We start from the raw sequence: 16,158 nt of genomic DNA, 5'->3' as shown, positions 1-16,158 counted from the left end.
TTACACAGTTCAAGTATTGAGAGTTTGATCATTGGTGAACATACAGTAATTAAAAATCAATGTCTTATTGGAATTGAATTTAAATAATGCATCCAGGAACTTAAAACCACAAGTCATACATTTGAAAACTCTCTTCAGAAATGCAAAGTAAATGTTCATATTGCATATTGCTGTTAATGCAAGTATAAATGAATTGTTAAAAATGTAAGAATGGCAAATAATCAATAATATATTATTAATACGTAATCTAATGATACAAATAGAAATGTAGACTTGTGCCTGCAGAGCAGAACATACATCCTTGATCCATGCACATGCACAGTGCATATATACATATATATATAGATGTGTGTGTGTGTGTGTGTGTGTGTGTGTGTGTGTGTATTACACATATGTATAGTATATCACAGTATATGCACATCTACATCTATTTTAATATAATGTAAAATCAACATCATATGCATTGCATGCATTCTCAGGAACATTTACCAGCTGCACTTTCACAAATCTGAAAAATCGTTATCATGATAGTTAGAGCTTTAGTATAGTTTCTATAACTTTACCTAAAGGTCAATGTAGAGTCACTGTATTTAGCCAACAGCACCAACGAGTGGAGAATTGAGATTATCGCAGTTTGTAGTTGCAATTCTGTCACTATCCACAAGATGACGCCGTTAAGCAAATATTGTTTTCCCGGACTTTAACGAATGGTTACGGAAAAATCCGAGGCGAACCCCGGAAGCTCCGTCGTTACTGGTCACTGTCGTCCCGTTGTTAGAGCGATGTGTTGCCGCTGTTTCGGGTACGGCTTCGTAGGAACTGGAGTTTACCTCAAACGGGACATCATCATGTGTTAAGACGGCGTTCCCAACAGAAGAAATTAGGAATATTAAGGTATGTCATTGAGCTGTCACTCGAGAGGCTCTGCTTTCGCACTCGTTGCTCGCACACAGTGTTAGCATGCTAGCGGTGTTAGCTTCTGTTAGTGGCACGTTAGCAAGCGAGATTTACCAGCCAGTCCGGATGCATGTGAAGTGTCAAGAGAGCAAGCTGCTCGTGTGTGTGTGTGTGTGTGTGTGTGTGTGTGTGTGTGTGTGTGTGTGTGTGTGTGTGTGACAGTGTGTGAGTGAGTGTGTGTGTGTGTGTGTGTGTGTGTGTGTGTAGTGTGAGTGTGTTGATAGTGTTGAGTTTCAGTCACGACCTTTACAGTTATCATTGCAGCGTGGATGTGAAGGAGGGCTCTAATCTCAGTCACACCTCTCCAGTTAATCTGCTATGGTGCTTCAGTTTGTTGTTTGTCTGGTTAAATCAAAGTATATCTGGCAGAATTCAAGGTTGGACAGTTTTTTCACTCCCGCCATGTAAAAAAAATGTGAAAATGTCACTTACATTGCAGTGTGGCAACTTAACACAGATTCTAGCACATATTTCTGCAGGTATTAGTATCACTGATTTGGGGGGGCTCAGTCATTGCTGCGCGACAGTATTATCACCTTGGTTTGGTGGTTTGCATAGAGACCTCAGCTACAGTGAGTTTAGAGAAAAATCTGTGATCAGGCATCAGACTACAGTCAGAAAATACTTGCAGTGTCACCACATTTCTATGAATAGCCATCATGATGGGTGTGTTTCCTGGGAGTAAGAAGGAAATGCTTGCAAAATCTGGGACATCATATAGACCCATTCAGTTGATGAGGAAGCAAGCATTGTACAGTTTATCAGCAAATAGTTAATGCAGTCTAGTCCTGTAATAAACTCTTCTTTCATGGAGCTTATAAAGCTTTTGTTAAAACTGTTTCATACAGGTGTTGGTTCAAATGTATGGTCATTATGCAGACTGTAGCTTGCTGTGCTGTTTTATTGAAAGGTGTTTCTAACATTTGGTCAACTCACAACAGTTACACCAAAAACAAAGCATTATACCCTTAGTGAATTAGTAAGCTGTATTAGGTTAAGCACAGTGTACAATAAAGTGGCAGCTGACTGTATATTTAGATGTTTTGATTGTAATATTTAACACCTTTTGTGTGTTTCTTTTTTAGGGGTCAGCCTACATGCCAGCCTCCATATGCACCTCATCCTGAATGCTGGTCCAGGAGCTACACACCACAGCATGTTAGTGTGAGGACAGAACATATTAGGTAGGTTGCCACATATTTTTTTTCTTAATTTGCACGTCTTTTGTTTCATAGAGTCAAATGTGTAACAAGGGCAAACAGAGCGGAGCAGCCAGCCTCATGGCGTCTGTTTATCTCTTATGCAAAAGCTGGAAGAGTGGCATTCCTCATGTTGGCTTTCGCTGGTGTGATGGAGGTTTTCTAGGGAGGTGCTGAGTAGTAATAGTAGTAGTGTGACTGTCTGTACTAGAGAGTATTTTTGCTTGTTAAGTCATTTGAAACCTGGCTGAATGTTTTGTAGTTTCTTGTGGGCAATTTTTTTTAGTTTGAAAATGAATAAGAAAAAGCCTCAAGCTCCTGTCAATCACCTGTAAAAATAGTTTTGATGGACTAGATTAGTTCGAAGCAGCCGCGCATTAATCATTGTCAGTGAAACAGCGTTATTATGACTGATGTTTATTTTAGTTGTGCGACAAATAGTGAATTGACTCTTAAGCTGGACCATGTGTTTCATGATTAAAAGGTTTTTATTTGCTTGCATATCTTGTAGATTGAGTCTTTTAACAGAGCAGGCCATGAACTGGTTCTGTATGTAATGTTGGTGGCCATTAGATTCTTTTTGTTTTTTGTGTCTATTCTCGCCCAGGCGTGATTTTATTTTTGGTCCTCACTGTTTTCTGTAGCATCGGCATAAGGTTGGCTGGTATGCTGTTTGGCAATTTGGAAATGTAACAGTGAAACATGAACCCACTTAGCAAATCGAAACCCATTTCTTTCAGGAGTATTTTTGGCTATTGTTTCATCTAATTTTCTTTGACAGTAGATGTCAGCCCTTGTGTGTGTGATGACTCTGCAACAGAGTGACCCTGCAAAGTGATCTGAGCTGCTGGTAGTGTATGTCAGAGCGAGGAGAAGAAGAGAGAAAAGGAGAGGGGTAGAGACAGGGGCCAGTAGTTCTGGTGTTGTGCCCTCTGACTAGGAAGGGCAGACAGCTGGACAACCAGCTGGTGTGGCTTTAATGAACCTCCCTCTCATTGACCACAGAAAAATCAATGCGCCCTAAAGAGCATCTGCCCTCTTAAGGGCAATGCTGATTTTCTTTGTTCAACAGAAAAACAGCATGCCATTGGTGATGTGTGGTAAACAATACTGCCTGTAACTGAATACACTTGTTAAAAGACATATTTACAGACCCTTGTCAAGCTTCTACAAATGGCATTGCTATATCACTACAATATTTCTTGACATCTTTGATTTTTGGTTGCTAAGTTTCTCATTTTTTTTCCCATCCACTATGGTTTCTACTGGTGTCAGCTTTGTAAAAATCAACAACTTCAGTATTATTTAATGTAGGCACAGGAAGCACGGAGCATAGCTGATTTTGTTTATTGAGCCACTTCCATCTATTTTCCAACCTGCAAAAACTAATGCTGTTCTCTCCTGTCATTGTGACCTACTACTCTGATTTTATCCTGCAGAGAAAACACATAGCCAGAATCTATCACTATGGTTTTCTCAGCTGACTTTCAAACTCTCAGAGTCTGATACATTTTGTCTTTTGTGATCAATTTAGGACTGCATGATGTGCAAAAAAATCATATTGCAATCATTTTGATAGATATGCGATGTGACTTTAGTGGGAAGGGTTTTTTTGCATTATTTTGGAGTTGCGCAGATGAGGTTCTCTCTCATTTTTTCTCAGTACCTTAGATAAACATTTGATTAGATGTCGCTTTTCTAAGATGCTGCTGTGTCGTATTTGAATTAGACGTTAAAAACACTCTCCTCAGCCCCTCCAGAGGATGAATGTCTGTCTGTGTATGTGTTTCCATTCTGTACAAATAAACCTGACGTGACATTGAGACAGGGTAAGTTGCTGCTGTAATGAAACACTTTCCCTCACAGGATTAGTTAAGTATTTCTATTCCATTGTATATAAAAACACAGATGCACAAATGCAGAAGCTGAATTTCCTGATCACACCTGCAGCATTTGTTTTTTTTATTTCACATTAGATGTCAGGAAGAGTCTGTCTGTAGGCCTTTTCCCCATTTTGTTCATATTCTCCACATAACGTTTCTTTGTTATCTATTACAATTTGAATTGAAAGCCACACAGCATTTTTGCAGCTTAGCCTTGGGTAAGCCATTTTACCACCAGTTGCACAGATTTAAAGTCACATTGATTATAGTTTCCTGGGAACTTCAATTGGTGTGTCACCAGCTGTGACAAGCCTACAACCAACCCAATTTAAGTGCTGCTCTAAAATGACCAGCTTAACTAGACTCTTACTAGCATGCCTGTCTTATTCAATGGAAAGAGTTTAATAGCAGGAGACGCATCAATTACACTTACTCTCGATCGATGTCTCAATCTTTTTTTTTCTCTGGCTGTCAGGGAGACATCTTTGATCATGGGGGATTTTAGCTCTGTAGGCCACAAAACTCTCATCCCCGTTGGCATTTCCATTTTGCAAGCAATTTCGATGACACCCACTGACATGGAAAGTTTTTGGATGCAAGCAGAAACAAACAGCAGTGTGGTGTTTGGAAGGCCGCCTGGTTGGCCAGTCAGCTGAAGACTGAAAGCTTAGCACTGCGCTACACATCTCACTGGAAATGTCTCATTTGATTTAAAAGCTCAGCAAAAGGAAGTCGTTTGCTTCACAGCATTACATCAGAGTCTACCAGAGCACTGCATCAAATGCAACAACTTGAGCCTATTCTGTGGCCAGATAATAAGTGACTGGTGAAGTGTAGAAGCATGTTAAACAGGATTCTTCAGTGTAAGGTTGTTCTCTCAGCTGTGTGTCACTTACTTTCTTTTCCGGAATAGAGAGGCCATATATGAGTGGTTGGTTCTCAAAGAGCGTTTAAAGATGAGAGCACAACACGTGTATAAAAGTTTATGATGCCTTTCTTGTATAAGACGATGACAGAATTTAAAAGTCAGAGAGGAATCTCACTGCTATGTCTCTACATTCTCCAATTAGGAAAAACTTTCTTTGGTTTACCAGGGTTGTGGATCCTTATAAAGCCATTGAATTCAGTAGTCTGAAAATATGGCCTTAATTGGCTTTAAAAATCAGTCTTTCAAAAGTCTTAAAAGTGCTAAAACATGGACACTATATGAGGAATAGTTTTCTCTTTCTCTTATCCCTTGCATCATAAAATCTTAAAATATTTGGCATTATCTATTTTTTAAATAATATTTTGAATGCCTCTTACATTAATGTCATGTAGACCAGGATAGAGAAACCAAGAACATTCATTTATATTACCACATCCAATTAAATGACAAATAAACAAGATTTTTCCAAAGCAAATCATATGATTACTTTTCTGAAATTTTGATATGTTAATTGATTCAATGTGTTCCACTCAAGAAATCTTAATTTCTTTTCAGCTCTTGAAGTAGTTCATCCATAGTGTCTGTAGTTTGTAGTTTTTTTCCTTCAGTTTTGGTTATTGTGAAATTGTTCTTCAATTTCATTCTTAATGGCATTACAAAAAGTCTTAAAATTTTCCTTTAGCTGCAGGAACCGTGTTTAAAGTACATGCTGTACGGTTAAATATATTTGTATCCACTTCACTGGTATTATCAGTAGCAGCCAGCCATTTTTTTTTGATCTGACCCCTGTCTTATCAAAGAGTAAATTACCATATGACCTTTTAAACCAAATAAATCTAAAATCATTGATGTTTTTCTAAAGCTGTGTTTAATGGGTTTACTTGGTCTCAGTGAGTTTCAGTGACGCCTCTCAGCAGGAGGTATCTGGGTCTTTAGATTATTCTATTAGCCTGTATTCTTCACATGTTCCTTAAAGGGATCAGGGCAGCCATTGATTAATCTTAAAGCTGTGAACATGGTCTCTGGGGCAGGTCTTGACCATTCTCTTGTGACCTTGACATAAGAGGAAGAACCGCCAATGACTCATGCCGCTTGTGATAACAGCTGCATGGCTCAAAGGGCCCTGAGCTTGAAGAGTTGTGTACAAGGTTGACTCACCCTCTACATACAGTTTCTTTTTGTACCACCTAGTGGTGTGGTTTAAGGATGGTGAGGTTTGCTGGTGGTCTGTCCAACACTGTGGTTTGAGGAAAAATTTCTAGCTACAAGCCAGATTACCATAAGAAAAGAGGGGGAAAGATCAGTTCAGATTTTGGTGACTCTTCCTTGAGTGCAAAACCACGGGCAAAATATTATCATGGTTTGACTGTGGGCCCTCTCTGAATGAACTCTTTACTCTGTAAAAAGCTTATTTCAAGAAAGAAAAATCAATGTTTCATGATTTAGCTGCCTCTTTGTACTATATAGATACGTCCAGAGATGCAGTACACTTGATAATAACTAATCCTACTTGTGAAGTTTGTATATCAGAGAATTTTAATCTTAAAAAATCCAGAGTACTGCTATTTTCATTGTGAGTCTTATGTACTATAGATGATTCACCATGATGTTTTGCAACAACAGCAATAACCTCCTAGTAGAAAACAGCAGTTGACTTCTCTTTTGGATATGTGTAAAATCTGCAAACCTGTTCATTTATGTTGTCGTTCTCTACTGTTACAGTAGTGTTTAAAGATATACAGTTAAACATGAGGTCTGACCTATCTGACATTTCTTCTGTGCTTAATTTATGTACTGTGTTATTACTGTGAAATTACTGTGAACAAGTATTGTAATTTTGCCTATATCTTTAATGTTCTAATTAAGTGTTTCGAATATCCATCCTTGTGTATTTGGTTTTCCTGCCACATCTCTTCTTTGTGAATCTCATCTTCCTCAGTCTCTCAACCTTTTTATCAGTCCCTCAGAACCCCCCTCCTTTGGTCAGGTTTCAGACATTTTTAGCTGCTTCTCATTGATGTCTAACTCTCATACGTTCTAACAGTTGTTACGATAAAGTTGTAAAAATGGTGTGTATTTATGGAAATAACAACTGTAAATGTCTGGTCCTTTTTTTAATGTGTGAAGACACAGTAGCTTCCAATTTCATCGTGCTTTAAGAATTTCCCTTCTTTTTAGGGCAGGATGCAGTCTTCAAACCACCGACTGCGAGATATGGAGCAGCACCACCCGCTGCTGGCGGCAGGTTCAGATGTCGAGACAGGGAGCCTGGCAGCCGGGGTGATGGTTGGGGGTACTCACGCCGGCCACACAGCGGGGAACCGCACACTGTGGTTTATTCAGGACAGCTGTGGGATGGTGTGTGCAGGCATGACCTGGTTCCTGGTGCTGTATGCTGAATTTGTGGTGAACTTTGTCATGCTCCTGCCTGGCAAGAACTTCTGGTACTCGCTACTCAACGGGGCCACCTTCAACTCCCTGGCTGTGCTTGCATTGGCCTCACATCTACGCACCATGTTGACTGACCCGGTAAGGATGTCAAGGAAAGTGAGAGTGGGTGAGATTGAGGATGCAGGTAGATTGATTGGTTTGACAGTACAAGAAAGCTTGTGTGTTTACTCCACAAATACAACACTACAAAATCAAAAGTAATACAGAATTAATGTAGTACTTACTGTAAAATCTTAATGAATAATGGTACTTAAATGTAAATTAATTGATATGGTGTTTGCCGTCTAGGGAGTCAGGGCTGTTGTGATAACAACAATGACGCACTATTGTCAAGTAAACCGCAGGAGACTGCAAGCAACCGCCGCAACCGCTATGTCTGTGGTTTTGCATTTTTTCATCAAAGCACTTTATATTATACTCTGCTCCAAATGCCAGCAGCATGACAGAGGGGCTAAACGTCTATTCTGAGCTGACTGCTGCACGTTTTGCCATTATTTTTGGTCAATGCGTATGCAAACGCGGTGTGGTCACACACTTTGGATAAAAGGAAAAAAGGAGGATTAGGACATATTCAGCAAAGACCAACCATCATATTGCTTAACAAGAGATAACAACAATTGAGGAGAAATTAATACTGAACCCACACAGACCGGTGGGTCCGTCCTCTCTCCCTGCAGGCTTCAGCCCCCCTTCATTCAGAGCAAAAAGGCCTTCACTATCTGTTGCCAAAATTTTTACCTCCATGGATATTCTGTATCAAAGCAACCAGACGCAACCAGAGCCTCTCAGCTGAAAAAATGCTATGCCCCTTATTGCACCTCATTCCCCCTCTGTGTTCTGCATTTTACAAGTTATTTATATTGTTTCAAAACTGTGTCATCTTTGTCATTTAAAGAGCAACAATATACCGAAGAGCCCAACAATGAAGCGAACTTACAAAGCATTCAAATCAGGATAAATGAAGTAATTTGGAACAACAACAAATATAGCGGTAATACAGCATATTGCACTGTTGAACAACCCTTCATCACCGCAGGGAAGATTCAGTCTCCACAACAACTCTAGTTGGGGTCAGTAGACACACTGTAGTAGTTGGCAGCACTTATTACAGCACATACTTGAAGCACTGCCATGGTCAGACACTTGTAGTCACTCACTGATGTAATCTGGGGCACTGAGCTGACTGGCAGTGTGTGAGGGATGTTGGATGGGAAAACTGTGCAGTCTACTAGAAATGTCCTAATCTGAGAACAGTAGCATTTTTTGACCAAAAGCTCCCAGAAAAAATTGGTTCAGGACCAAAGTCAGAACCGTAGTGTTTGCATTTGCATGAACAACTGAATGTTGTTAAAGTTTTTGTAGAGAATCTGAGTACTGTTTGTTTTGTTTTTTTAATTTTAGTCAGAAAAGTGAATTAGTGAAAAAATCTAATTGCCTTGATGTAGTTAGTTCCATTGACATTCTATAAATTATATGAAGATTTTTGATATTTTCAAAACAATCAATAATTTGGCCTCCCTTTTCCTGCTGCAGTGTGTGACTAATTTCACAGTAAAAAGTAGGTGCCACAGGGATAATATTCTACACTTTGCTACTGATGCTTTGTGACTTCTCTTTGTAAATTCAGCCAATTCGTGCTCCAGGGTGTTGTAGGTCAAATAATGTTAGTGCTGCTGCTGCAATGTTGACTCATGTTTACTCAGAGAAACTAGATGCCTGATGACAGCTCCACTGGTGCTTTGTAGCCCCACAGCCCGGCCTTAACAATTGCTCCACTTAAAAACCCAAAATAGTACACAGAAGGTCTTGCAGCAGTATGTCAAAATTCAAAAGTCTTAAGTTTATTTATGCATTACACTCTGAGTGGTAGTTAAATGAAATTATCATTTGCTCAGGTAATGGCTCTATTACAGGCCTTCAAACCAAGAGAGAGGGAAACACCAAACGATGCTTTTTGTCAGGCTGAGAAAGTAACCAACAGAATCAGTGTCTTATGCAAATTCAGTCAATCATCCGGTCTTACTTAACTCCCAAAGACAAGTAATAATTGGAACAGTGTGTACAAGTAGTGGGTGTTTGAAGCCTTTCTCACAAGCATAAAAACAGTTGTTGAATTGCTGCATACACAAGGACACAGAGCTCGACTACTCTGAGCTATAATGGTATATATAATAGTGAATTTATTTGGACATTTTTAACTGACATTTTTAATGCCGCCCCGACCCCCCCCCCCTCCTTAGGGTGCGGTTCCTAAGGGCAATGCAACGAAGGAGTACATGGAGAGCTTACAGCTGAAGCCTGGTGAGGTCATTTACAAGTGCCCGAAGTGCTGCAGCATCAAGCCTGAGAGAGCACACCACTGCAGGTCAGCCTAACTGTAGTGGCCAATTTTACCCAGAATGAAATTCTTATACCTTAAAGCATCCAAATTATGCTTTTGAAAACATCTGTATCAGCATTTTTTGTGCAACCAGCAGCAGTATAGTTGATAATATTAGCAGGGCCACTGTGTCACACATTAATGTCGTCTCTCTCCTGCCTGCAGTATTTGTAAAAGATGTATCCGGAAGATGGATCACCACTGTCCCTGGGTCAATAACTGCGTGGGAGAGAAGAATCAGAGATTCTTTGTACTTTTCACAGTAAGTACACACAAGTACACATGGAGTAGTCTGTTTAATTTTCACCAAGCCTGTCTGTGGTAACGGTAAGAACTGTGCAGTTCATGGATGGCAACACCTTTGAATCCCTCAACATTCATTATAAAAATAAACAAGCAAGTTAACATGTGTCTCGACTCCACACATTTTTCTTCATTAACATGTTTTTAATTTCAGAATTACTTAGATTACATGACTTTATGTCAGTAAAAAGGAAAAAACTGGCAACATTCCCATCCCAAAGATGTTTTTTGATGCCATAACCAACGGAGGTTTGCAGTGATGTAATGCACAACAGACACAGGCCTCGATGAAATGTACACTCATAGCCATTTATGACCCTCACAACAACATCAGCACTTTTTATGGCTTCTTGTGCTGACTGGAACTCTTTTGATGACAGAAACACAAAGCTTTTGGATATGGCTGAGCAGTACAAGGTCTCCTGTGAGATCAAATGATTAGTTTGCACTCCTTACAGCCATAGATATAGAGCTATGCACAAAAGAAACTAAAGCAACAAAGCAGCATGACTTTTGGCTGAAGATTTAGCTGAAGTTTTTCTGAATATTTAACAGTTTTATTACACGTGAAATCAACACTGCAAACCAACTTTATGTGACAAGAGTGGTACTGCTTCTCTCATTTTTATCTCATGTCCCACCCCCCTTTTCCTCTGTCTGCAGATGTACATAGCCTTGATTTCTGCCCATGCCTTGGGCCTCAGTGGTATGCACTTCTTCACCTGTATTAAAGTCCAGTGGAATGGTAAGGCTTCTCTGTCTTGCAGCATCGACTTGCGTTTGAGTCAAAAAGACAAACATAGAATGTCAGGAAGATGTAGTTGATGAGTCAGAAATAAAAAAAGAGTTAGAGACTGCTTAGAGAGAGGAGCAGAGACAGAAAGAGTAGAGTGGAAAAGAGAAAGAGATTGTTATCCTGTTTTAAGAGCAGCTGCTCTGCACCGGTCACCACAGAGCTGCCATTGATTGTTTCCTGCTCCCTTGTGGGTCTCTGCAGGAAGGGACCAGAAAATGAAGATAGTATTTCATTCTTCGTACTCCAGCCTCTGCTGCCCTCTTCAAGAGGACTCTGGCACTTAGCAAGCAATTGTTTCCGCCTATTTGTTTTACATACCAACCAGTATTTCATGCCACAGTGCTGGGTGCAAAATGACAGTCAGGTTTACACAAGAGCTTGTCCTTAGCTTCAAACCTTTTTCTCATGATTAGATTTAGTTTTCCAGCTTGTTAGAATCAGGTAGCATTATTGGGGAGGATACATGCAGAGTTACTGTGTGCACACCCAGTCCTGTATTAATATATGCAATGTTAATTTAGTCAGTGTTTTTAATGTGACATTTCAGCTGTTCAGTGCAAAATAACAACTCCACCTTTCCATCTCTTGCTGTGGCCAGAGTGCAGTGACTTCTCTCCAGGGGTGTCTGTGCTGCTGCTGATCTTCCTCTGTCTTGAAGCCATCCTCTTCCTCACTTTCACAGCTGTAATGTTTGGTACGCAGATCCACTCTATCTGCAATGACGAGACGGTGAGTAGCCGCTGCAACCCACAAGTTTGGTCCCTCTCAGCAAGTTGTGTGTGTGGCAGTGAGACTCACAGTAAGATGAGAGCATATAGGAAAAGATGACAAGGAAACTTAGTCTTGATAAATGCCCTTTGGTTCTTCAATAATATATAATATATAATTAGTTTAATCTAATACCTTGTTTTCTCCGATGAGAAAAAAAGTGTCAGTATGATACCCTTATAGTGATGCGTGCTAAGGGTTTTTGGAAACCCACACCAATCTGGCCTGTTATGAGAGCCAGTCTGCCCTGCCTGGCCTGCAAACATATCCATCAATCAATCACCTGAACCCAACCCGTAAATCTGAGCTGAAAGATTCTTGTAATGATCATCGCTAATAACAACCTACGTGCTGTTGGCTATATTTTATGACATTTTCAGCGAGTATCACATTGTAAGATGTGTGTTATCTGTTAAAATAACAAATGTTAATAAAACACAAATGTTGGAAGACAGCCGGTACTTACCCATCTTGTAAGTAGTTACAACTGACCTGTGGGTTGTGGGTCAACCCATGCTTCACTATACCCAAAGATTTTCTCTCAGGTTTATCCTAGCACTAATGTAACTGTGTATCTTAGCATGCTAATGGGCCAAACTAGACAGATAACTAAATTGGGAATCTTTTATTTACAGAGGGGTTTGAATGTCTTGCAGGAGATTGAACGTCTTAAAAATGAGAAGCCCACGTGGGAGCGTCGCATGAGATGGGACGGAATGAGAGCTGTATTTGGGGGTTCGCCCTCCCTTCTGTGGTGCAATCCATTCACAGGCCTGCGTCTGCGGCGCCTGTTGCTGTTGACCCACGGTCGCCGCAGCGGGTCTGAGTTCTCTGTCTGAGAGCTGGGTGGACTGATGCAGCTCACCAACACTTGACAGTCTCTAAAGCAAGATTTCTTGTAAGGCCTCCTTGTCCGGGGCTCAGATGGACCTCTGCTCCCCGAGGCCGTCCTTCAGGTGTGGGTGACAGGGAGATGGGCTGCTCCGGTGGGACCCCAGCGCATCACAACCGCCACTAAAAGTTTGTATTCTCACTCTCACATGCTGATGTAGACACTTCGATCTGCGCGAGTATGCAGAACAACTGGAATATTGTTCCTAACATGAGCAGATTCTTTTGGTTTGTTTGTGTGTTTTTAGGTGAAGCATGCAGTATGTAACTCAAGTGAGTCTTTTGTTCCTTGTGAGACGTCCAAGGTGCTGTTGGAACTCATGCACCCTCGGTTCACAACTTCAGCAGTTTGTTTTCTTTGCTGTGCACATGAGATTCAAGATTAGTGTTTGCATCAGCAACGTATCTTTCATCATCACTGGACCCAGACAAGTGAATATTAATGGGGAAATGCTTGAAACAGCTTTATTGGACCCAGACAAGGGAATCACAGCTGAGGACATGCACTTCTTACATGGCACTGGATATGGAGCACAGTGGACATCAGAAGTGGAACTGTGCTGCCTTGATTTGCATGTATAACAGCCCAATCAGTCAGCATCTCAGCCGGAAAATGAGGCTTTCACTATCTTCAAATGAATCAACAGGCTACTGTGAACACAAGCCTCATTCTTATTCAAGAGGACTGAGTGTCTGCTCCTATCTGTTCATCCTCTCTGTCATGTTTTTCCTTCATTGAGCTGGAATTACTGATCCTTTAGGTTACTCGGGCCAGTAGAAATGTCTTTTTTGAATAACTGCTAAAGCTTCTTTACCTTTCATCATGCTGAAAACTCAACAATTAACCATAATGACGCACTGGAGATGACTACTTTTGTTCTAAATCTTCATTTGGTTTAAAAGAACTTTTATATTAGTTGTACGTTCATGTCCATAAATTTGCTCATGCTACATGCTGCTCCATGTCTCAGTCTCTACAGACAGTCGGTGACCCTTAGACCACTGATATGCCTCCCTGTGTTTTCATAAAAAAGTGATTCAGGTTGAACCCTGAACAGAGATGACTGAATGTTATTAAGTTTGAATTGTTTAATTTGTACACAGTTTTTCTCTGTGGAAACCTGAAGGCTACTTCTGTGTGTAGTAGGAATCCATGAGCAAAAACACTTACTTTATAGCATTTAAACTCTGACAAACGACATCACAAACGCTGGAGACAGAGCTGAGTTTCAGACACAGCGGCTTTGCATGCTCCTTGGCTGCCCAATGGTGTGACATTTTCAAAAGGAGAACTTAAAAACACTGGCACCACCTCTTTTGGCTGGTTTTGAGCTCGCTCTGATCTTAAGAGCCAAGCTCCATTGTGCAGTCAGCCTGTAGAATTACAGAAGGAGCTGAACTTCTGAAAGAGGCCGAGGTACCAGGCTCATTATACAAGCTTTATTACTGAACAAAGTCTCGGGGAGCTCAGCAGATGCTTATGGAGCCTTTTCCTACTTCACTCCAGAAATGTCACGCCTGTAACACCTAGTGGCAGGACAGTAGCAGATACTTTTCCAGTGTTATTAGAACACTTTTCCATGCCTTTAAAATTATTCAGTCAAGTGATTTTATCACCTTGAAAGATTTTGTCATTATTGCCATATTTACGAAAGTGTTCTCCTTTTGTCTCCTATTTTTACTCTACATTAATTAATGAGCCTGTTTGCACTGGATGGATGTGGCTTTTTGATTCTAGAGTTCAGGATTTAAAGTCAAGTCTACCTGACTGACTGGACGGTGTCTTCAAAGTATTGTCAAATCTAGATTCTCAAAGTCTCATTTTTATGGCGTGTTGGACAATATACTGCTGTTTGTTCTCATCTGTGGTTGTCAGGAGAGGGAACTCCACTGTTTACACTAAAAGATGATATCCAATGCTCTATGGCTGTATTGTTTTAAACTTGCTGTCATTAGAATGTAAAACACATCTATTTTAGGACTAAGGGACGCAGCACTGAAAGCTAAGTAATATCAGGGGATTTTATTAATGCTGGCCTCATTTCTCATTTTATTCTGCATCACCTCAGCAACAGTTTTCAGAGTAAATGTTGGGAGGATATCACTTTCTTATTTGTGTCACACTTTTTCTATATTCAGCATGGTTCAGTCGGCAAGTCCTAACATACTCAATGTGCTTTTTAATTTATGAGGTGCAGAATGATAATGGAGAAAGTTCATCTTAACACAGCATATCCATAAAAATCATATGTATAAATGGAGGATGGATTTATATTGACTAATTGGAAAACTACAGGGAAAACCATGCTGTTGAGTTTGGCAGATCCACAAATGTGTTGCTAACGGCGCAACAGCTGGTATTAAATGTAGTTGCAGTTTTTGGTGGCAAAATTGCATTCAGAGCCAATAAGAGAGTCTAATAAACATAAAGTGTCATTAGAGTAGAGGTTAATGTCTGATGAACTAATGGTAACAGTGGCAGGACTAATATGCTGCTAAACTTTTAGTGGCATTTGTAGGAAGCAGAAGAAGACCAATGCTGATTGTGGACTGACAAAATTTCGGTGTTGACTGCATATGAATATTTGACTGGTATTATTTGAGTAAGTGTGGTTGATGTGTATTTCACAATAGGAAGGTCCTGTTTCATGACCAAACTCGGATGCTGTAATTATAGTGTCTTAAATTGGGACTCCGTTACAGGGTTTGTAGTTTAACATTTATGCTCAGCAATAGAATCAATGAATGATGATCTTTAAAGGGTAATTTGTATTTTCTCCACCTTGTGCTGTTTGATTTATCAGAATACAATCATGGGAGGAGGATTGTTGTGCAAAATTGTGTAAACCGGTGCAACAGTACCCTGTCAAAGATTTTTTCCTCACATTAGTGAATTGTTAAAGGGGACGTGCTGAGTAAAAGTGGAACACTTTTGTGATGTTTAGTAATGATTCTTATCAGGGCGGTTGGTGGATTAAAGAATTAGCATTAACATTGCCATGAACAGTTGAGAAAGATTTTGTTTCCTACTTACCTGAGAGAATGTTTCCTCAAGAACAAAAGTCCTTCAGCTTTATAAACAAAGTATATTAACAATATATAAATGGAATGTTTTATTCAAGTTTTTTAATTAATGTGTCATAATCTTATAATGTCTTATATCTTTAATGTCATTCTTTTACATAATAAACAATTAAATTAAAGCTAGAAATTGTGATTGATTGTCCATCATAAACATTACTATTCATTACTTCTGGGTTTTTTATGGATAGTCAGGATGTGTGTCAGTGAGGTTGGACAAGCTTGGAATGGATGTTAGTTTTGCTTTACTTGAAATTGACATAAAAGAAGTAGTAGATGTTAACTGATCGTGGGGGGCTGGAGAAAGTTATTGCTGCAGCATCTAAGAAGAAAAAAGATCGAACTAGAAAAGTTTACTCAGTGAAGTGCATATTTCTGCCAGGTGGCTGGAGCTGATCGTGGTCAGCAAAGATAACAAAGCTCATTCAGAGTTGATGGCGATCATCCAGAGAATGAGCTGTAAATATTTGCTTCTAAAGTCTTCAGATGTTAAATTGAGTACATGAAACATCTTAAGGGCC

General features: G+C 39.9%; 1 protein-coding gene across 2 annotated transcripts; it reads left to right on the top strand.

The window, feature by feature from the left end:
- Window positions 1–687: 687 nt before the first annotated feature.
- Window positions 688–15,767, top strand: zdhhc7 (zDHHC palmitoyltransferase 7). Of its 2 annotated transcripts, XR_015776863.1 has the most exons (9): window positions 688–894; window positions 2,043–2,141; window positions 7,146–7,496; window positions 9,659–9,783; window positions 9,964–10,060; window positions 10,765–10,846; window positions 11,496–11,626; window positions 12,322–12,685; window positions 12,805–15,767. XR_015776863.1 is itself a non-coding variant. In XM_088079371.1 (8 exons), the coding sequence occupies exons 3-8, from the start codon at window positions 7,152–7,154 to the stop codon at window positions 12,502–12,504; spliced, it is 963 nt and encodes a 320-aa protein (XP_087935497.1). In that variant the 5' UTR covers window positions 688–894; window positions 2,043–2,141; window positions 7,146–7,151; the 3' UTR covers window positions 12,505–15,767. The 2 variants fall into 2 exon arrangements, 1 of the variants encoding a protein (XP_087935497.1); XM_088079371.1 differs by having other exon boundaries at window positions 12,322–15,767.
- Window positions 15,768–16,158: the final 391 nt, after the last annotated feature.

Source organism: Plectropomus leopardus, chromosome 1 (genome assembly GCF_026936395.1).
Source record: "Plectropomus leopardus strain MGB_pleo_1.0 chromosome 1, ASM2693639v1, whole genome shotgun sequence".
NCBI classification, from domain to species: Eukaryota; Metazoa; Chordata; class Actinopteri; order Perciformes; family Serranidae; genus Plectropomus; species Plectropomus leopardus.
Note: the sequence above shows the minus strand (reverse complement) of the source record. Positions and strands in the feature narration are given on the sequence as shown.